The sequence below is a fragment of the Amblyomma americanum genome, chromosome 1, assembly GCF_052857255.1.
Source record: "Amblyomma americanum isolate KBUSLIRL-KWMA chromosome 1, ASM5285725v1, whole genome shotgun sequence".
Classification (NCBI taxonomy): Eukaryota; Metazoa; Arthropoda; class Arachnida; order Ixodida; family Ixodidae; genus Amblyomma; species Amblyomma americanum.
In genome coordinates, this window is record NC_135497.1 from 458,366,512 (window position 1) to 458,388,297 (window position 21,786).

General features: G+C 49.3%; 1 protein-coding gene across 1 annotated transcript in view; it reads left to right on the forward strand.

Annotated features, from left to right (window-relative positions):
- The window catches only part of LOC144116022 (cubilin-like), a 264,621-nt gene extending 257,742 nt beyond the window's left edge, over positions 1 to 6,879 (forward strand). Inside the window, exon 30 of the mRNA XM_077650682.1 lies at positions 808 to 6,879. Within this exon, the coding sequence (XP_077506808.1) occupies positions 808 to 1,094 (287 nt within the window). The 3' untranslated portion in view covers positions 1,095 to 6,879. The remainder of the gene's footprint in view (positions 1 to 807) is intronic.
- The last annotated feature ends 14,907 nt before the right edge of the window (positions 6,880 to 21,786 follow it).

The following is a 21,786-nucleotide window of genomic DNA, read 5'->3' on the forward strand; positions in this document are numbered from 1 at the left end:
TACGTAGTCTTGCCTGTAACAGCTTGTATAGCACATCTAAGAAACTTCGAGAAGTGTATGCAGTACACAAGGTAAACAAAAATGCACGAAACATACTTCTTGTGAGCACAAGTACGAACAATACCTGCGTAAGAAACGACCAACTGGGGAGATTTGTTGACATAGAGTCGTCTCGGCTGCCTCAGGACGCTTCATTAGAGATCGGAGGAAACAGACGGAGAGGAAAGAGAGAGGTGGGGGTTTAACTGATGAAAATTAGAGGGGACACTAAGTTCCACTGTAAGGATATTACGCGATAGCGTTTATGAGTTCGTGGTCATATATCTGGAATTGGTCATTCTGGGGTTACTTGGAGGTCCCTAGTTGTCCTCACACCACTCCTGCCAACGGCAGGGCTTGTGCGACCAAAGTGGCTCTTCCGAAGCAACCTCTCGCGATCAATAAATGATTTAACAGCCACCTGCCATAGTGATCAGTTTGCTCATAATCCGGAGGGAAGGCTTTGATGACGCCACAAGGTCATATGACCTATGTGGCCCACCTATGTTGCTTCTCCGGCGGGTGGCCACCCTACGCCACCCTATTTTTCGCTCACGGCACCGACAACGCCGACGCCGGATTTTCTGGGTAACGAGGAGTTCAACGCCATCCAGTTAATGTTAATAAGGTAAACACGGCGCAGTCATTATGCTCTTAAAGGCTTTAAACCGTACATACCCAGAGTCTCACGAATGATCAACAGCGCGAATATGGGCGGCGATGTCTAAGCGCCGTAGGCTGACGCATCTTGGGCTTTACCCGGTGCAGGAAAGTTCCCGTTCCCGGACGGCCCCTCTCCCGAGATCCGGATCCTGTTCGTGACCGACGGCTACGGCGGCGGCACGGGCTTCCACCTCGAGTACCGGCAGCTGCCCTGCAAGCCTTCCCCGCCACAGAACCCGGACGGCGGAGCACCCGCTGCCCAGGCGCCCACAGCAAACTCTGAGCGCAAGGGCGGCGTCCACGACAAACCAGGCATCGTCACAGCCAGCATATTCGTGGAGAATGCCGCGCCTGGGGACCGGTTTCTCCGGGAAAGCAACAAGGCATCCTGATAGCGGGCTCGTCCGTCAAAGAGCGCTCTTTCGCTCGCGCCTAAAGGCGACACTGGCGCTGTGTTCACTTGGTTCTGCTGTTGTACACTGCCCTCTCCGCGCTGCACAGGGGGGTAGTTCTTGTCCGGTGCGAAGAAGGAACGCAGTGTGACTCTTCCGTTCTAAAGAGTCGCCATTCAACAGCACCATCCACAGCTGCCTCAGTCAGAGATTTTCGGGTGGGCTACGTTGCACACAAGCTTCGCACTGCTCAGCCGGCCAGCCAAAGCGCTGCGCGCAGGTTATTGCATGTCCCCTGAGGCGGCGCTGCTCTATCTCTATGTCATGTGTAGACGAAGCTGTAGCATAGCCAGCATTTCGCTGCTCTACCTTGTAGACAGAAAGGGGGTTTCTTTTGCCAAAACGTTAAAGTGTGTACCAAGATCTCGTAGTTCGCTACAGCAGCGTGTCCCTTTTGTGTAGGCACTGCTAACGCAAGACCTGTTTGTCGCGTAAGGCCAACGCGAAAGTGTGACACAAATTCGTTTTTCGTTTCGCGTCAGCTGCGCTGCTAGGCGACCTGTCGGCCACAGTAAAGGTGGTCAGGTTCGCAAGGCGTTTCGCGAGGCGTTTTGGAACCGAGGGACCTCACGATAGTTATTTCGCAAGCTATTTCACGCCTCGTCGTGAGATTGCGGATTAGTAGCCACTTTGTCTCGAAAAGCTGCCACACTGTGCCTGCTCATCCATGGCGGTGACCACTCTGGCTCGTTTTTGCTAGCTTCGCTGTGCCGGCCACACTGCCGGCAATGGCCAAGGCACTCGCCGAACAAACGGGCACAACAGCTTGCCTCACGGCGACACACCTTCCGCCGCAGTCTGTTTATCTTCATGTTTCATGCAGGTGCTGCAGGGCTACGCCACTGAGAACGGATGCTATAGAACACACCAGAGGTCTTCACGTGTGGATGTAAATTTCTCGAGAGTGAGACGAAAGCACCACTGTATTTTTGCCTATAGGATAAATTTCGCGCGGAAATATTGGAACAGCTTGCTAAGCAGAGTTTTAGCGTTTAACTCGAAATAAACCCATGCCATGAAAAACGGCTGACACACAAAGGGACCCAGAATTAGTTGGGTCTCACGACTAACTGGTTTTTTCGAATAGACATATATTTATAGACAGGGACAGACGTAAGAAACAGAACAAAATAAAGCGAGGAATGCACAGAAGAGGCGTTGACGGAGAACGCATGTGACACAAAGAGCAATTAAAACCCGAAAACCCATAAGAAAACCACCGTTAAGATCCTACCTTTGTATTTGCCTTCCTTGTCTGTCAACGCCAACGACGGCTGGCTAGCATACGTGCCGCTTCTTGCAGGTAAAATGCGCCGCGGTTATTTCTATACCTTTTGGTCGCAGTGGAGGAATGATATAGAAGCGTAATCAAAAAGGGGGCTACGTCCACTTATGCCACGCTGCCGGTTTTCGACATAGGGGAATGGCCAGGGTCGGAGAGCGCTTTTTTCTGTCCCTTACGTCGCCTGTAACCGGTAAACTACAGCATAGCCGCGCTTGACAAACTGGATTCTGTGCTTAGCAGTGCACGGGAAATGATCGGGGCATCTTACAAATCGGCTTTTTACTTTGCCCCTGTATCGCCTAAACTCTAGCGGCGAAAGCAATGAACGTTAGCTTCATGGCTTCTGGCCACATTATTCAAGTTGTGGGCCACACTGGTCAGGTAGTATTAACAGTTTTATTACAACGCGAAAAATGGCAGGACAAGATGTTGCCAGCCACGGCAATTGCTATAGAATAACTTAAGCACCCGAGGGAATAAAAGGGCTAGAGAGAAGATAGCAAGGGAAGGGACAGAGGGTAGCGATAGCGAGAAGAGACAGGGAAGAGCTTTGCTCACTGTTTACAAAGTGCATGCCGTTTTTTTTTTGTCCTGTTGCTTTGATTTCGGATGCAGCTTTTTTCGAGGCTGTCTCGGTCTTTCTGATCAACATCTCGCAGACAGATAAAATCACATAACTCTAAAACCCAACACCCGTCAGCCTTTCGACCTGCGAATCTATACAGCGGCGCCTGTCTCGCCCTCTGATATCGAATGTCTCTCTATTGCGTGTAGCCTAGGCTTGCGAGGGTCGGCCAGTGTGTTGCCACCGACCATAGTGGTGGGCGTGCAACGTCCTATTATACCATAAATTCCACGTAGAACAGGATCAAGCGGGGAGGCCAATAGCTGTGCAAGAGCCCTCTTATGGTACCTACAGCCCCTAAACAACGATTCCTGTCAGGGTCTTTAATTCTACCCATGACCTCTAAGACTAATAGAATTGAAACATTGCTAGTCAATGGAGGAGACAAGGTCAAGTGAAGAAGGAGTTGACGCACAGCTGCTGTCCTCTCCGCTCGGGTATGTTCTTCGTGCATTTGCGGTATAACTGCACGCTCCGCAAACGCCGCTTTGGTTTAGGGTGAAGCTCTGGTGGACGCTCTCAAGGCTAGGCTACACGTAAAACAAATACATTCAAAAGTAGAGGGCTGGACAGCTGCCACTGTGGCACAGTTGCTAGAGCACTGCATGCGACATGCGGAGGGCGTTGGTTCGTATGCAACCGGCGTCGTGTGTCTGTCAATTCTTCCACTTTCAAGAAAATTAGCTCCTATTAAAATTATATTGTAGCTAGTCTTCCACTCTAATGAATCACAGCATAAAAAGATAACATTCCCATGCTTTCTTTGGTTTCGATGACAATTTATGATTTTATAATGCAACCCCTCCTCACAAAACCATGACTGGTCCCTCACCTCCCTAGTTATTAAAGCTGTGATGTCGCACGCTCAGAAAGCGAATGTTGGCAGGGACAAGTGACGGTGGTACGCAAGCTGGGCTGTGAAAGTAATGCTACTTTTTAAGTAGAGAATTGGGCCATTCGGTGACTTTAAAGTGTAGCAGAACAAAGCGCAAATAAACGGAAAAGAAGAAGAGACACACACGAGCGTTGACAGGCAATGGAATGCATGTATTGGGCAAGCGTATAAATGCATGAGAAGAAGGGTTCCTCAGAAATAAACAGGGCAACATCACCAAAAGCGAAAGGCGCAAAGTCTCGTCATTCAAGAATTGAGATGCAGACCTCTTTCTCAAAAGCAACGTCCATCACCACAAGTCGTTCCGCGGCGTACATGCAACGTGACCGTCCCTCTCCCGTGTGGGCAACAAGCAACCGAGGCGCGGGTGGGACATAAAAGCTCACGTGGCACGTGAACCACGAAGTGACGTACGATGCGGGGCTTCACTTTGCCTTCGCGAAAGAGGCGCGCTTTTTGAAAGCGCGTGCTTTTGGCGCAGGATGAGCACAATTCGGTGCTTTCGTGTTTACGAGATTCTAAAAACTGATATGGCTATTACTATTTTCTGATGTGCGCCAGCACTGCAAAAGCTATCTTTTGCATGATGGAGAAGCTTTCTTTGAATAAACTTCAAAAAGCCTAGTTTTAAAACTTAGTAGCGGGCCTCCTTGCAACACATGGTATATCTCGTCGAATAAAGGCCTTACCTGTTAGCTTGTCCCCTTTTCGTTCCCATTGTGTCTCCGTCGCTTCTCGAGCTTTTGGTTCGCTTTGAGTTATTACCAGGTAGCGCAGCTGTCCACCCTGCTTGGAGCGCAAGCCGCTCAAGGCTAATGTGCCATTTCTTCGAGAGAGGGCGTGCATTATGCTGGGGGGCCCTGACAATGCGGTTCATATATTTTTTTGTTTTTCTTGACGCGCTGAAAGGTGCACCAAGAACAAAGTGCACACACGCAGCGATTGTCGGAGGCCGCTGACACGAGGCCTGAAAAGATAGTGTGAAGGCTGCTGTCCTAAAAATGAGGATATAGGGCTTCTAGCCAAAAGTGTGTCGATATTCGATTGGTTTCTTAGTAGCTGTAGCTTTGTATTTTAAGTTGTGAAAAAGCTAGCAGTGGCAAACAGCCGGGCAACCAAAAGTGTAGTAGTGATACTAAGACCTGAAAACTGAGGGTCACCGCCTCTAGGTTATGCCGCCGACCAGAAAGTAACATCTTTTGCAGAATTCTCGCTCGATGTCAGTGGCACTCAGAGAGCTTGCGCAGCAGGCATTTGCTTTAGGTGTCAGCAACAGTCTTGGAATTACGTTTAAATTGTTAATGCATTCAGAAACCGCGTGCGTATGCCTTTTTTTTTGAGTCACATTTTCGGCGGGTTGCCAATGGCGCTCTCCTTTTCGGATGTTCGTAAAATATCAGGGGAATACTTATGGGGTAACCGACATCGGACTGTGTGGCTTGAATGTCAATTCTCAGTGATGCAGTATGCCCACACTGCAGAATATGCGGCAAGATCTCGCAGAGGAAACTATGCTCCGAAGGGGTGATAAAATTGAGTAGGCAGAAACATCCAAACGCGACACGTAACTTTACTCAAAACACGAAGACTGCAAAGAACAAGTTACAGAGTTCGAATACGCTCATTATATTCCTTCCAAGCTTATATTCCCGTGATATATGAGCCACCTGTGAGAGCTAGTGGTGCTTGTTTGCTGCATACAATTCATAAGTTAGCTTTAAAATATGACATTGCAAAACATGATTAAGAGATGCTCTTCAAACTGCAAACAACTTTTATTACAAAAATAATATCAGTTTACTTTGGTATCGGTGCCGCGAAATTGCACAAATGTGGTGCAGAGGCTTCTTTAATTGTCGTGTAGAGCACATTTAATATGTATGCATTTAAAGTGCCCACTATATTTTTGGGATGGAAGATGGTAAAAGGTGACTGATTGGTGGTCACCAACGAGTGCCGTTCTTTCGCGCGTCATTTGCTGACTTTCATGATCCCTTAAAATTAATTAAGCTATTAAAACAAGTTAATAGCAAGTATTGGGAATAAGTGACACACTACACAGGCTAACTGTTTAGGGTTGTAGTGGAGAGTTACAAGTTTAAAAATCAGTCAGCGTTAGTAAAAAGTTGTTGTTACTAACCATCCGTTAATAATTTTAAGACTGTGCGCGGGGAAGCGCCTGACTGCGAACAAGATGCTTTTGTTCCGACAGCCTCAATGCACATCTGGGAAAAAAAAAATAAATCGGCGACCGACGACCAGCCGGTGTTGGTTACGTCCGTGCATGCACAAGTTTCCTTTGTGTGATGGTTTTGAATGAATGCACTCCAACTGGCTTTGGATCCAAGCTCCTCTACCGCCGGTTGCTGAACTTCACGATAAAGACTGGAAGGGTGTCGGACCCGCTGCTGCACGGTACCTCTGCTCCCGCATTGTCTCCCTGGTGCGCCATCCTCAACCGCTGCCGAGCCGCAGTAACAGAGATGACCAGTGCTCCAGCCGCGGTTACTTGACGGCGGTTAGCTCAGCATGCAGGAACCTGGAAATAAAGAAAGCAAGTCCTGATCAAGTTCTTTGTTTTTGTTTTACACTGCGAAGCAAGTGAGTTCGTGAGCGCACCCTCGGTTAATAAGCGCCACGACAAGCCACAGCACGAAGAAGGCGACGGGACATGCTACGTCTCGTCCTGTCAAGAAAATTGCTGCGCGTTAGCGGTGGTGTAGGCGCACCTTGAATGTCTTGTTCTGCATCTTATTCTTTCCGCTGGTTACGTCTCGTCCTGGCACCCATTAATCAAAATGACTTATATCCCTGCCACTCGACAAATTTAATTTCATTCCAACCGAATGGTATTCGAAGCGTCGGATGTCATTCGGTCTCTTTCGGGGCTACACTGTAACGGTCAGTGAAAAAAAATATTGTACAATTGAAAGACATCAGCGCGCAAAAAAAAATGTTTGAAATTGTTATGTAGTGTTTCAGAAGCGGGTGAGAACATTTCTGTGTAATACTATACGCTTAACTATATATTTATGGTCATTCTGCAGCACTAATTTAGCCATCAAAAGCTAAGCCAAGCACAAAATAAACCTAAAATCTGATAAATGTAAACCAACAAAATGGCTGATACGGTGGCACGCGGATTCACGGTAGCGCGGAGACGCTCGGGGCATGGAAATGACTTCCAAAAGGTGCAGAGCTCAGTTACATAATGCCGCAATTAGTTTAGCCATCACGCTACCGGCTCCCCCGTGCGGTCTGTCTTCGACCTTTGTCGCGCGCAGGAATTCGTCCTCTTCTGCTCGGTGCTAGGCCCTGCCGGCTACGCTCTGCGCAGTGTGCTCGCCAGGTACTGTTCTGCCAGGGATTGAACGTCCTACCGGCGTCCGTGACATTTTTGGTGGAGGTGCTGGGTACGATCTATGTACGAAGAGGTCCCAGGAACCTCCAGCGCTCAGCCACACCCCCTGGACACGACACCTGTCCACAAGTCAAGCCGCCGTTTGAAAGGCTTAGCTCCCGAGTACAATCCCCTCGCCGCGCCATCCCGCAAGATGACCTCTACGGTGACCAGCCAGACCTTCCAGCAAACTGTGAGTTCGCCACCGCTGCTTCTTCATTCGCCTCGTACGCCCGCGCCGTTTCATGGTGACAAGTTTGAAGATGTGGAGGACTGGTTGGACGGGTATGACAGGGTCTCTGAATTTAATCTGTGGGACGAGGACCGCAAGCTTCGGAACGTCTACTTTGCCCTCCAGGACGCCGCCAAGACGTGGTTCGAAAACCACGAGTCCGCCATCCACACCTGGCAAGACTTCCGGCGCCAGTTGCTGGATACGTTCAGCAGCAACGAGCGGAGGGAGCGGGCTGAATTGGCCCTGCAATCGAGAGCGCAGCAGCCAAACGAGAGCGTGGCGATGTTCGTGGAGGACATGACCCGGCTTTTCAACCGCGCTGATCCTTCGATGTCGGAAGCCAAGAAGGTGCGCCATTTGTTGCGGGGCGTCAAAAAGCAATTGTTCGCTGGGCTCGTGCGCGATCCTCCGGCTACTGTCACCGATTTTGCAAAGGAGGCGGCAAGCATGGAGCGCGCCCTGCAGCTGCGGTTTGCGCACTACGGCCGTTCCTCAAACATCACTGCTGTGGAGTGCCACATGCCGAGGCCCGGGGATGAGAACACCTCCCTCCGAGAGCTCATCAGGAGCATCGTTCGCGAAGAGCTGCAGAAGCTTCGCTCTGTGGAGCAGCCTCCTAGTGTCACCGCCATCTCGGAGGCTGTCCGTGACGAGATACGCCGCACGGTGCAGCCCACTCCACCGCCGCCACCGCCCTATGTGATGACATACAGCGAGACATTGCGAAGTCCTGCGCCACCACCGCCGGCGTTCTACTCTCCTGCCCCTACCGCGCCGTTCCACCGATTCCCGCATACGACAGCGCTGCCAGACGACCGCCCACCCGTCACGAAGGCAAACATGTGGCGAACGCCGAACAACAGGCCCCTGTGCTTCCATTGCGGCGAAGCAGGCCACATCCGTCGTCACTGCCCGTACCGACGGATTGGCCTGCGCGGCTTTTCGCCCGACGCACCCCTGCCGCGCTATGGTGAACGACCCCGCGAGATCGATCAGTACCCAGGGGCCAACGTCCCACCTGTACCCACTGCCCAACGTCAGTCCAGGTCACTGTCGCCTCGACGGTTTTCTTCACCAGTTCGCCAGTCCTACGTCCGGCAGTCCTCCAGCCCGCGCCGGGAAAACTGAGTACGGCGACCCCCCGGAGGTAGGGCCGCCGTCACCGGACATAATGACGAACATCCTCCGCTCACCGACGTTAGCATGCGACCCGACCTCCGACCCCACGCCGCGACGACCTTTCGACGCCCAGAGACGCCTTCTTCGCTTGACGCCTCAATTGGACAATCTGAACGACCCTTAAGTCCGACGACTTTTCGACGAACGGAGACGCCTCCGCTTGATGCCCCAACCCGACCGCGAGAACGATCCCCTAGTCCGACCTCCCTCACACAGCGTTTTTCTGACGGTGACCAAGCTTCGGCTGAAATCTCGGTCATCGTTGATGGCCGCCGCGTGACTGCTCTCGTAGATACCGGCGCCGATTTCTCCGTCATGAGTCGTGGTCTGACGCTTGTCTTGAGGAAAGTACTGACACCTTGGCCTGGAACACACATCCGGACAGCTGGAGGCCGTCTGGTGACACCGCTTGGCGTCTGCACCGCTAGAATGGATGGAGATTCGTGGTGTCACCTTCACTGCCTGCTTCGCTGTGTTGGCTCATTGCTCGAAGGACCTCATCCTCGGGTTAGATTTTCTTCGGGAACACGGTGCGATAATCAACCTCCGCGAACTTGTCGTGACGTTCTCACCTCATTGTGCCATAGCCGACAGCAGCGAGCCCGACAGACCTATTTTTTGCGTGATTGATGACAATGTCACGCCACCACCACGCTCCAGTTTGTTTATTACGGTGGAATGCTCCAACCCACGCACTCCTCACGGGGTTGCGGAAGGTAACCTGTCGTTACTGCTGAGTCAACAAGTCTGCGTTGCGCGGGGTGTGACTTCCCTCCGAGCTTCCGAGCTGAACGAACATGGAACGCCAACCAGCAAGAAACACGCAATCCAAATTGATCGACGGTCGCGGGAAAGGCCCTGCTTCGTGGTCGGCCACTGCTGTTGGCTGCTGCTGGGACCGAGAGTAACAGCTATCCACGACAGCTTCAAACGTCAAGAGGTTCGCACCAAAACTAACATTTTCAGCAGAACTAAATAAAAACAAGTCCCAACTTTGGCAGTGCGGATACTACTTTTTCGCGTTGCTTGTTTCTGCTGCGTATCTGCTGTCCAGAGTACACATTCGGTTCCAGATCGAATGCTGATGAGTTCTCTAAACTCATTCGATGGCGAATGTCATTCCAACCTATCGACATTAAATGTTCCCTTGTAGCAGCCGATTAATGGCATTAAGTGCTCATATCATTCAAAGAAAATATTAAATTTGCAGTGTGGCAGGGGTACTAGAATCAGGTAGATCTACAGCACTTTCTGGCATTCTCTGGTTAGTACGGTCCCAATTTGAACGCTAGTATCACCTTCGTTTTTCTGCGAATAACTTGACCAGTTTGGCAAACTGCTCAGATTCATACCTACTGCTTTCCATGAGGAATCGTCAGCGTCCAGCGTGCTCGCGGAACCAAGGACCAGGAGAACAAAACAGGTGAAGTAAAAGTGCTCCGTGAATGGCTCTCAGACGAATGCTGGTCAGTGGTACAAAGAGTGCAACGCCAGTCGGTATCGTTAAGCCCCGCTGTCGAACAGTGACTAGTTTCGCGCTCCGAAAAAAGACGAAATGTCATAGTTTACTGAATTCCCAGCGTTTGAAGGAGCTCTCTTCTGCGCCATTCATTAAAAATGAGAAGCATCAAAATTTTACGGTTGCAGCTGTTTGCGGCTTCATCTGCGATAGCGTCTTGAGTATCGGAAAACTCGCGCTACCCGTGTCGTTATCGCAAGCGGCCTCCACTCGTCCCTTGTTTCACGCAGCACATAATTTTCCTGTCCGCCGACGTCAGCACACAGTGACGGAAGAATTTCACTTCCATTTGTATGTGAATAGGGGGGGGGGGAGTGGAGAGAGTTCAGAATTCGGCTACATGATGTACGTGCGTTTACTGGTTCCTCAGTGCGAATTAAATTCTAAGTTTACATTTCGAAATTCAGAGGCCACACAACAGTGTTTCCATAATTCCGTTAATACGTCCACTCCATTTATCTCAGTACCACATGCCATTAGTTCTCAAGAAGATCTAGAGCAAGCTTTGAAATGCATACGCACAACGCCTCATTAAAATTTCTAGAATCGCAGCGCGATATACTGGAACCTTATACAATCATGGACAACCTTTGCGGGCTGTGGGTTCTCAGCAAAAAAAAAATTATTTGTTTGCGGCTGAGTAAAGCAGGTGACTTAAAAGTACCTCCTTGTATGCGTAATTACGCGAAATCAGTGGAAACTGAGGGGGCGAATATATCTTTGAACACGCGTGTTCTTCAAGAGTTCTACCGAAAGGAATAGTCTAGAAATGCAACCCCCTATCTATGTTTCCAATATAAAGATTCAGGCTAGGCGATGCGGCTAAAAAGTGCATTGTTTTAGGTATTAGGCGCTTGACACTGACAATTATCATCTCACTTTGTGTCCCCCTATCCGCAGAACCTTTGCGCATCTTTTTTTGATGCACCACTTTGTCTAATTTTAAGAAATTTGTAAAGCTTAATTTTGAGCGCCATCTATAAAAGCTCGGAAAACATTGATTAAAGTTTTTTTTAATTGCGTCATTTTGAATGTATCTCTTTTGAGTTCAGGGTAGTGGGACGCTTATGTCTGCAGTTAGACCCAGCTGGAAGGAACATGTGTGTCATTAAGCGCGTTGACGAACTGCCCATCACGATTTTACTGGTTGTCGTCACGACGTTGATAAAGGACGCAGGCACAGGTTTCGCAAAATCACTGTTGCACCGCTCGCTCATGTCTATGGACAGCTTGCTATGGACATTTTCTCAGCATAGTGTATTCAAGTGGCCAATTCTCAGTGTAGCGGAAAGCAGGGTGTCGAACCAGAAATTTTTCGAGTCCGGGTTCACGCCTTTCGGGTATAGCGCTGGGTTCGGCTCCGGAGCGACATTTCGTTCTGGTTCGAACACGTTCGGACTGCATAGAACTGGTTCAAGCGGGTTCAGGGCTTAAAAAAAAAATTGAACATAGTGGTTTCGATCAATCTTGCTATGCTGCTTAATTTTTTGTGCCACAGTAGTATATAAAGCAAAAAATAAAAAATTTGTTTAATGCGAGATGGTTTCTCTTTTTCCACTTTAATTTACTGCCCACGGGAAAAAGATGGAAATTTAAAGGTGAGAGCCGCAAACTGAAATGTATTTAATTCGCCCTGGTCTGGGGTACGAGCTCGGGACCACCACTGCACCGGAGCAGTCGCTCTACCAAACTCTCTATCAATTCGCTCTCGCCCTACCATGAGTTTGCCGACCCGGTCGAATGGGCGTCTGGCAATACATCCACTTTTTACGCCTTTCATCAGGACTAATAGATTTCTTATCCTATCAATTTCTAATTCATTGGATTAGAGATCTATTAGCCCTTATGAAGGACGTAAAAAAGTGGCTGTAATAACATACGTCCATTGAATCTCACACAGGTTTAAGAGAGTGGGGGCCAGATATGGTGTCAATGTCATGCTCTCAGCTCCTAATAAAATGGGTAAGGTGGGAGCAGCTGTCCCAATAAAGACGAATTAGGTAAGAAGAGCGGTTGTAAAATAGCCCATGGAAACAAGTTCTTTGCCTGTAAGATTGCGGTTGTGTATGAAATTCTTTTGTCCTGTGGACGTACGTATATAGGACAGACCAGCCAATGCATCAATATAAGGTTGTTGGAGCCCCTAAATTCCTTTAATGAAGTCTACAAACATGGCAAAAGCATTGTTTGCCAGTGCACTCCGTTCTTTGTTGACACTGAAAGCTTGTATGTACACTACGATCGCAACACTAGAGAAGCGGCAAGAGCTTTTCACATTTTAAGGAAATGAATTAGGCGTATTAGTCAGCCTTCCGTAACCTTGTCGTCCAAGGAAATGTGCTTGTTAACCAGGAGCGAACTACGGACACTCATGTGTATCCACGAGACAATGTTTAGATGTGACAAGTGCATATGTTTGTATTTGACCATGCGCATGCGTGCAAGCTTGATGTTTTGCTTGAAAAGCAAGCATGATCTCCCCGTTAAATCCAGTTGAAAGTCAGAGCAGTATGTGTCCCTTTCTTCTCTGTCCTGTGTCTGTAGCGCTGTTTTATGAGTAACTATGCAAAACGAACTCGACCATTCTGTCGTTCTTCTTAATTGCTGAAGATAAGTACATATTCTTAACAACTTCCTCAAAGCGCAACACTCCAAAGCGTTCTCACTCCTTTTAGCAACAAATTCCCATTATTCAAATACCCATCCAGTGTAGAACATTTTTAGACTAGAATTGATTGTGCTAATTTTTTGCAGCCATTTCACCCCTGCTTCAGTAATAGATGCTTGACTCCACTTTCTGTAAAAAAAAAATGTCTTGTGCCATGGCGCTTTTTGGCCAAAGCTACCCTTGCGTCGTTAAATTTCAACATCTTATTTGCAGCTATGCTGAGCTTTTCATGACATTAATAAGCGTGCACAGCACATACCTTTTTGCATAACACTGCAATGAGTTGCAGGCTCATGTTCAAGGCTGAGAACATAGAGCGTGCACGAAACTCGGTCGAACATGTGGAGTTGAGTTGGGGAGATAAATACGTTCTCCCCACATAATCGCGGCTGGCACGGTTCGAAGCCGCCCGAACCCCACCCCGTGATCGCGTACGCTACCGAGCGCACGCCAACCACAGCGGGCCCTGCTCTGAGGGAACAAGGGAACGACACATTGGCTGACACAAACAGGCATTTATTGCTACAGCAACAATAACGCCAGCTAGCAACAAGGTACGCTAATGAATCAAGGTCGCCCGACTCACCAGCAAGGTTCCGAGCGAATGTTCGCCCGCGCTAGGGAGCGGGAAACTCGGCGGCCTGGACGGGACGAGATACGGGAGCCAGTCTTCCCGCCGCTTCCTCGCCCCGCCAGGGAAGAGCGGAGCTGCGAGCGACATAGGGTGCCTTGATGCGTGCCCGCTCTCCGCTGGGGGTGGTGCCACTCTTTGAAGAAGCGTTTGGGTGCAGGTGGGCTGGAAACGCTGATTGGTCGATGGGATGCGCTTCTCCGTGACGTTTTTCTGCTCCCTCGTTCTCAACCGGATGTGGGGTCGCCGCGCCTCTCTCGGCCTGTCCCTAGACGGCCTAGGGAATCGCTAGGTCCGGCCGTCCGCCGTGCTTGCGTGGTGCGCGGGCATTCGCTCCGTGTACCTAGGCGGCGGCGGGCGCGTTTCGGGAGCTGTCCAGGTATGGCTTTTTTGCGTGGTGCGCTCGTCGGCGACAGCCAGCTGAAATTTCTGTGCAGTTCTCGCTTACGGCTTTCGCCGTTAGTGTGAACATGCACTTTCAGCTTTAGCGGCCACGACGCAATCAGCCTAGCTGAAATGATTCGAGAGACATGCTTTCGGCACGCCGATTTTGTTGTCCTATATGTTGGCGGCAACGATCTCGACAGAGGGGATGACCCGCGAGAAATCGCCAGCCACATAAAGGTACGCATTTTATCTCAAATTTCGCTTCCAGCCACATAAAGGTAGGCATTTTATCTCAAATTTCGCTTCATGAAGTGCTGTACCGCTTACCTACATGTCTTGCGCATTCCAGGACCTCGGTTTGCTGCTGCAGGAGAACGTGGCCAGTGTCGTGCTGGTCTTCAAAGTCTTGCCACGCCATTTCGATGAGCCACGTGAGGCGCAATTTGAGGACCGCCGGCGTCGCCAGCTGAACCGCCGTCTGTCAGCCACGCTGAAGCGCTTGTCGAGCGTGCGCATTCTCAACCCCGAGGTAAGGGTTGAACAACATTTTCGCAAGTTTTCTCGAGCAGAACTCACCAAATATCGGCGCTTGTAACGTAACTTTTTTTGCAGCATCGTTTCCTGGATGCTTCTGGCAAGCCGATGCTGTCCTTGTTTGCCGCAGACCGATATCACGTGGCGAGAGACCGGGGCATCGACCAGATGTCAAAGATTATCGTCGCGGCCCTCGTCAAGATCTACGGACCAGGGATAGCGTCGGCTTCAAGGGCAAGACCAGGAGAGGTGTACGTCGTGCACCGGTGTCGTCTGTGCGGAGCCAAAGGGCACAAGACGGACCACTGCTGGGCCTACTGCTCACCGCGCCGCCACGCCGCTGCAGGTCGCGGTTGAAGTGCTCCTGCAAACGGCCCTTTTTAGGGCCACCTCATTGTTTCCTGGCAGATCGCGAGCGTCCCGTTTCGTGCCCGTATTCCCTCTCTGTCGAAATCGACGCCAGACATCAAAATCGCGCAGTGTGAGCTAGTAAATCGCTGGTAGAGACAAAAACTCGTGCTTGTATACAGACTTACCCATCTCCAGTGCGCCTTTATTTCCGTAGGCACTACTCGCGCTTTGTAGAAATCGACGCCAGCCGCGAAATTTTACATGTTAGACCTCGCTACAGCATTAGCGCAGCGTGCCTTCGTCTCTTTACGTTCTAACTTTTATGCAGCGCACCTTTGTTTGCTCGTTACTTTTGTTCTTTTCAGTCGTTTCCTGAATACGTGCAAAGAGCCGGGCTAAATGGATGATTATGGAACCACATGGCGATTGCACTGCATACAGCACGACTTTGGTCCCTGTGTTTTTAAATAAAAACATCAGATGTCGAAGGTCATGGTCGTGTCCGAGGATGGCTTCCACAGCTGGGGCCTAACCATAGGGACCGCACACACTTTGTCGTCGTTGCCAAGTGGAGAGGCCCAAGATGGCTGGCATCCTTAATAAAGATCCCTTCTCGGGGCCGCTTTAGTGTTTCCTGGCAGATCACGCGCTTTCCACCCTGTGCACATGCTCTCATTTCCAATTAAAAAGGTCCTTTAAACCCTGCAGAAGGCATGAATTAGCAAGTGCTAATAACAAGATGTTGCATGGTACTTGAACAATAGCGGCTACAATGACAAAGGTGAAGAAGTGCTGGAGTTACACGGAAATAAAAAAGGTTGGGGGTGCCCACATAACAACCTGAAATGGTTTTGGACAGGACTCCTAGTTAATTGCATTTGGAAGAGAAAGACAAGGTTTAATTTTGCAGTGTAAGCTTGCTTCTCTAGAATGAACAGAGAACGTTGCCTCGCACTGTTTGGGCCACCTTCTTTGACCCCATGAAAAAAAAAAACAGGATGCCTCTGGGAAACTATTTGCGGAATTTCCGCCCCCCCGCCCCCCGATTCAGAAGGGGAAGGGGGGGGGGGGGGTGACGGCCTTTTCTTTGTCGGGCTCGGCGCGACGCACGATGGACAAATCGGCGAAAGGAAGGGGGCTGTCAGTTACGCATGTTCTGCGCTGTCATTAGGACGAGCTGCCCGGCCTCTCCGCGGCAGCTCCCCTTTGAACCCCCCGCCTGTTCAATCGGAGGCGGGCGACGGCGGGGTGGTGCTGAAAAGGAGCGCCCTTGGGGTCAAGTGCCCCCCCCCCCCTCCATAGAGACAGAGACGGCCGAGCGCTTTGAATCTCGCGTATTGTTCGCGCCCGAACCGAACAAGACGCGGCGCGCGGCTGAGACCAATTTGAGTCAAACCAGGTCCAGATGTGGCGGTGGCCAGCCGGTTTACCGGCTTCGGGCTATAGTGTACTAGAATACTCTCTAGTGGCGCGAGCGGCGAGGCGCAGGCGAGCCGTTTTCTAACAGACGCCATGAGATGGCGCCACCGCAACTTTTCATAGGCACAGGAATTCGCGTAGTTTTGAAAAGGTCGTCTGTCATCTTGCGTTTTTCATCTCATTTACTAATAAGAATCGCTCATTTATTACTTCTTGCTGTTCTCCGCCTGTCAGTTACAGTGACTAGGCTTGTTAATTATTGAAACGCGTCCGAAAACCACGTACCTAAGCAAGGATACAATATTCCTACTGTCGCGTCGTCTGCTAAACTCCGACTTGCAGAGTGATTTTTTGGCGCAAAACACCATCGCAGAATGACAAGCGGTCAGCATGACATACAGAGCAAATTATTTGCGCGACCATTGCTGTGGTTTGAAGATCAAGACCCGAAAGACTCACAGCCATTTATTGTCCACACACTTTCAGAAGTAAACCATTTAAGCTAAATATTATGCGGCATTTTGAGCTCATATATGGCTCAGAGAAGTCAATGGCCTTGTAAATATGATCGATTTGCCGCTATGGTGTGAGTTTTGGTGTTGTTTTTGATGTAGTAATAATTATAAAATTGATGTCACAGCTATGTACACATGAACACCATATGAAGCTTTTATTTACAACTGACTTCAGTGCAGAAATGATCAGAAAAAAATCTTGTTTGCAAAAATCCACAACTTCCCTGCCATTGCCTTGTTCAGCACCTACTCAATTTAAGGTGCTTTGACGCCTGCCGCTTGCTGTCGCTGGCTCGATTAATGCTCTTCGTGAAAAAATGCAGACGAGTAGTTAGGTAAAATGCAGTTATTTCTGCAGCTATGGTATGAGCGTGCTCAGGGCATCCAAGCTTAGTTTGCTGCTTTTGCTTAGCAAGGTCCAAAACATCAAGCACACTTTCAGAGTGCAGCTCTGAAAGGCTAAAGCAGGTTGTGAATGACTCTTCGAGGTCAGCCACAAATTTAAACAACTTGCTTGAAGGGTAAAGTAACCCACCATTGTCCTTTAAACGGACAAGCTCGGCCATGTTTAAATTGTAAGCTGCCTCCTTGGTGAGCAAAAGAAGGTTAAGACACCTTTCACAACCCGTTTTTAGAACGCATTTTCGCGCGACGTAACCAGCAATGTAAAAGGTTAGCCTGCAGTCGCTTGATGCCACAACAATGGAAGAATGGTCAGGCACAGCTTTTGTGAGCAGGGCGTCGGCTGCATCCAAGTTTCCGGCATCGAGAAATCTGTCAATGAGTTTCTCCCTCCCAGTGCAAGTGTCCTGCTCACCAGCATCTGCATTCAAGAGTGAACTTAAAACAGCAGGCTCGCAGTTTCCTCTTGACACAGAGTGTGCAAGATTGCTGAAGCTGAGACAGTTCACTGTAGCAATGAACTGCTGAGGTGTAGGATGAGTACTGCATCCCGATGACTGTCTGATGATGCCAAAAAGATGTTCCACGGGGTCTTGGCTCACCCTGCTTGTCATTACTTACTTGAAACCAATGTGTTGAGTCAAGTACTTCAACAGCGACAAGGTACTGCATAGAGTTACACGCAGTCCAGTTACTGTGGACTGGCTTAGAAAGCCCCGCTGCCCATTTGCGTGGCGTTCCCACTCTGACAGAAACGACAGAAAAGAATTCATCTTGTCGGCCGATGCAGAGTTGGGACGCAGTGCTTCAGCTGGAAAGCGTGACGTCATGACTTGTATAACACCATGAATGATCCTGCAAGAGCCGGTGCGGCAGCCTGGCGCAAAACAGTGGGAATCAGTTCTTCTTTTCGCCATAACTTCGTTAAATTCCCTGACACTGATGCTACATAGTTCCTGCTCACTGCTATCCCTACTTAACAGCAAGATACGAACGCTAAAGTAAAATTAACTGCGTGACAGCGCGCGCGCGAAGCGAGCTAAATCACACACCGCATTGCCATGTGCTGCCAACGCGCGCGCCGGAGGCTAGGAAAAGGCGCAGCAGCGCCCCTGGCGGCCGTCAGTGTCAACTCGCTTCAGCCGAGCTGGCCCCAGCAGCCACCGGTCGCGCCACTAGAAAGTATTCTAGTTCACTATACTTCGGGCTAAGCCGCGCGCGAGCAACGCGCAATTCCCCTGGAAGGTCAAGACAAGCGGTCATGCGGGCACAGCGAAAGCGCCTCGCGACAGACGATCTGGCGACACAGCTAATTGAATACAGCGGGAGCGGCCGATCGTCAGCGAAAATCAGTCGCACGTGTGCGCGCGATATGCAGATATGCAGCTAGTGGTGCTCTTGTAGCGTGTTTCGTCTTTGTTATTGTTTGCATAGGTCGTGATCGCTTATGCATCTTTTTCGAACCTCAAACGTAGTACTTGCCCAGAAGATGGCACGATCAAAAATGGCAGATGGCAAATGGGGCAAAAAGAGAACATTAAAAAAATAATCGCTTCACTAGCAAGAAGGACAGTGGTAAACCGGCACGATAAAGCGCAAGCTTCACGAAACCTGGTGAGAGGATCGGTGGTGAATCCTTCGATGTAGACGGCTCAAGTACAACTGGCCACGTCTCATCGACTTTTCTCTTCCCTGCAGCTTCATGCAAGATGTTGCTGTGAACAACATATCTAATACACGTGCAGCAGGGGATTCCTCCTTTCTGTTTTGTTCATACGCTTCGATCAGTGATTTGATGCTCCCCTGCTCCACGTGTTTTATAAATACTGTCGAAAATCGTACTCGAATATAACAACTTCGAATTCATCAATCAACACTATTCACAAATTAACGGCACAGCCATGGGTACAAGGATGGCCCACACCTACGTCAACATCTTCATGCATAGTAATAAGTAAATTTTTGAGATTGTCCCATTAAGCCCACCCTATACAAACGCTACTTGGATGACATCTTTTTAATTTGGACTGACACACCTCGTCCACCCCAACATATCTTTCACTTACACGTGCGCCCACACCACAATTAACTTCCTAGATGTTGAGATTTTGGTAAACGAAAGCTCACTCACCACCAGTGTATATAGAAAACCGACGGACCGTCAACAATACGTACACTTCCAAAGCTGCCATCCTCGTCACTCTAAAACAAGCATCCCATACTCTCAGGCACATCGATCTAAAGGAATATGTTCCCAAGATGAAGACTTCGTAAAAAATTCCAAACGCATGCAAGAAGTCCTCATTAAGCAGCGATACCCGTCGCCATTGCCGACGATGCCATTCAAGGGACATCTAAACCCAACCGAGAGCAAATACTGGAGTGACGTCGATACAGCGAGCAAACAGACCATCAGGCAAATCGCGTACTTCCCTTCACCAGTAACCCAGCCGCCTAACGTACGTAAACAAAATCTTCAAAAAAACATTTCAACATTCTCAAACAAAGCGAGCTAGCGCCTCGCCAAAATTTTCACTGCTCTGCCTCATGCAGTCTACAGACGACCGAAAAACATTCGAAACATTCTAATACACTCAGTCACATAAAGAGCCGGTTTTGGGGTGTCGACCTTGTGGAAAAAGTAGATTCCAGGTCTGCATACACATTACAAACATCAAGCTGTGAAATAAGCACAGCTTCAGGATTCAAATGGAAAATTAATGACAACTCTGATTGGGATTTCTGCAACGTAATATACCTCCTAGGATGCAGTGTGTGCAGTACGCAGTACATTGGGCAGACCGTTAACTTTATACGAATTCGCTTTAATAACCACCGCGCGCATATTTTATCTCTACCTTCCCTTGTCAAAACACATATATTAATGAGAAAAACGACCCATTTGATGCAATTAAGTTCACAGTCCTACAGGGTGGGTTCCACAACAAAGAGAGCAACGGGAGTCGTACTTTATTTACAAATTTGTAACAATTCCTCACGAAATTAATGAAAGTCCGGGTTTATTGACCTCCATCGCCCCTTTCAGAGCCAGTGCTGACCTTAGGAGTGCCGGCGCGTCAAACCTCGGTCGTTTGTCGCCAGCGGCATCTTTTTCAAGCTTCGCTGCCCGTCCGCTTACACAAAGCTCTGAATTCATCCCCCGATATGGAACCTGTGGCTCTGGTTGATTGCCTTTTGGTTTTCCCGATTTTGTGCTTTTGATATCAGTTACCTGGTGGTCACATGTGTACATATAGGACTGGTTTCTGTGAATAAACTTCAGTTGATGTCCGGCGATTGTGTGTCTGTTCTTCCTTCGTCCGTGTTTTTCGTGCGCCAGAACGATGTATCATAATGCCCCACCCCTGTCTTGCCAGTTCGACGCACCACCTTGCCGAGCGGGGTGCAATTGAAGAACCAAGAACCCTTGATGGGCACAAAAGAAAAATACTAGAAAAAGGAGAAAGAAATAAAGAGAAAAAGAAAAACGCTTTGTCCCCTGCCGCCCAGCGAGCTTGCGCGGGAGGCCAGCCCGGGGGAAAAAAGGAATAACGAGGGGAGGGAGGGCATCCGGGCCCTCAAAGCAACAATAACAGACTTTGGCGGAGTCCCGGAGCAGATAAGAATCATAGATGCATGTACTGCCCGTGCCGCCGGCCAAACCGAGCAAACAAATAAACAATAAATTCAGACAGGGCAGGAGACGTTCCAGGAGCGTCTTCGGTACGAATAGTGAAGGCGGAATCAGCGGCGCAGTTAGCTTAACTACACACACGTGCACTGTGCATGAAACACACACACAAAATAAAAAGAAAAAAGGCGGCAAAACATACGAGTTCGCGAAAGTGTCCTGTGGGGGGGTAAAGGTGAATGGCAGGAGCATTTAATCAAGGGTTCTTGGTTCTTCAATTGCACCCCGCTCGACAAGGTGGTACGTCGAACTGGGAAGACAGGGGTGGGGGATGAATTAGGAGCTTTGTGTAAGCGGACGGGCAGCGAAGCTTGAAAAAGATGCCGCTGGCGACAAACGACCGAGGTTTGACGCGCCGGCACTCCTAAGGTCAGCACTGGCTCTGAAAGGGGCGATGGAGGTCAATAAACCCGGACTTTCATTAATTTCGCGAGGAATTGTTACAAATTTGTAAATAAAGTACGACTCCCGTTGCTCTCTTTGTTGTGGAACCCACCCTGTAGGACTGTGAACTTAATTGCATCAAATGGGTCGTTTTTCTCATTAATATATGTGTTTTGTCAAGGGGATGATGGGTAGGAATAAGATATTTACTTATGCAAGAGTGACTAGCTATGCGCAAAAATTTCCGAGTTTCAATTTTCAAAACTGCGAACTTTGACCGCAGCGTCCCGGACAAATAATTCCAACTCCCGACCGCGTTTTTAAATTCATTCTAAACGGGGTACGTGTTTACTGGTACCTGCAGTGGTCGGCTGCGCAACTATATATATAAGCTATCGCGCGCAGCTGTCATATTATAAAAGAAAATCCGCACACAACAAAAATTACGCAGCAACGGGCTGTGGCGAATGATTGCGCGCAATATTTTTTCGCGGGTTAGTGAAACGAACAGT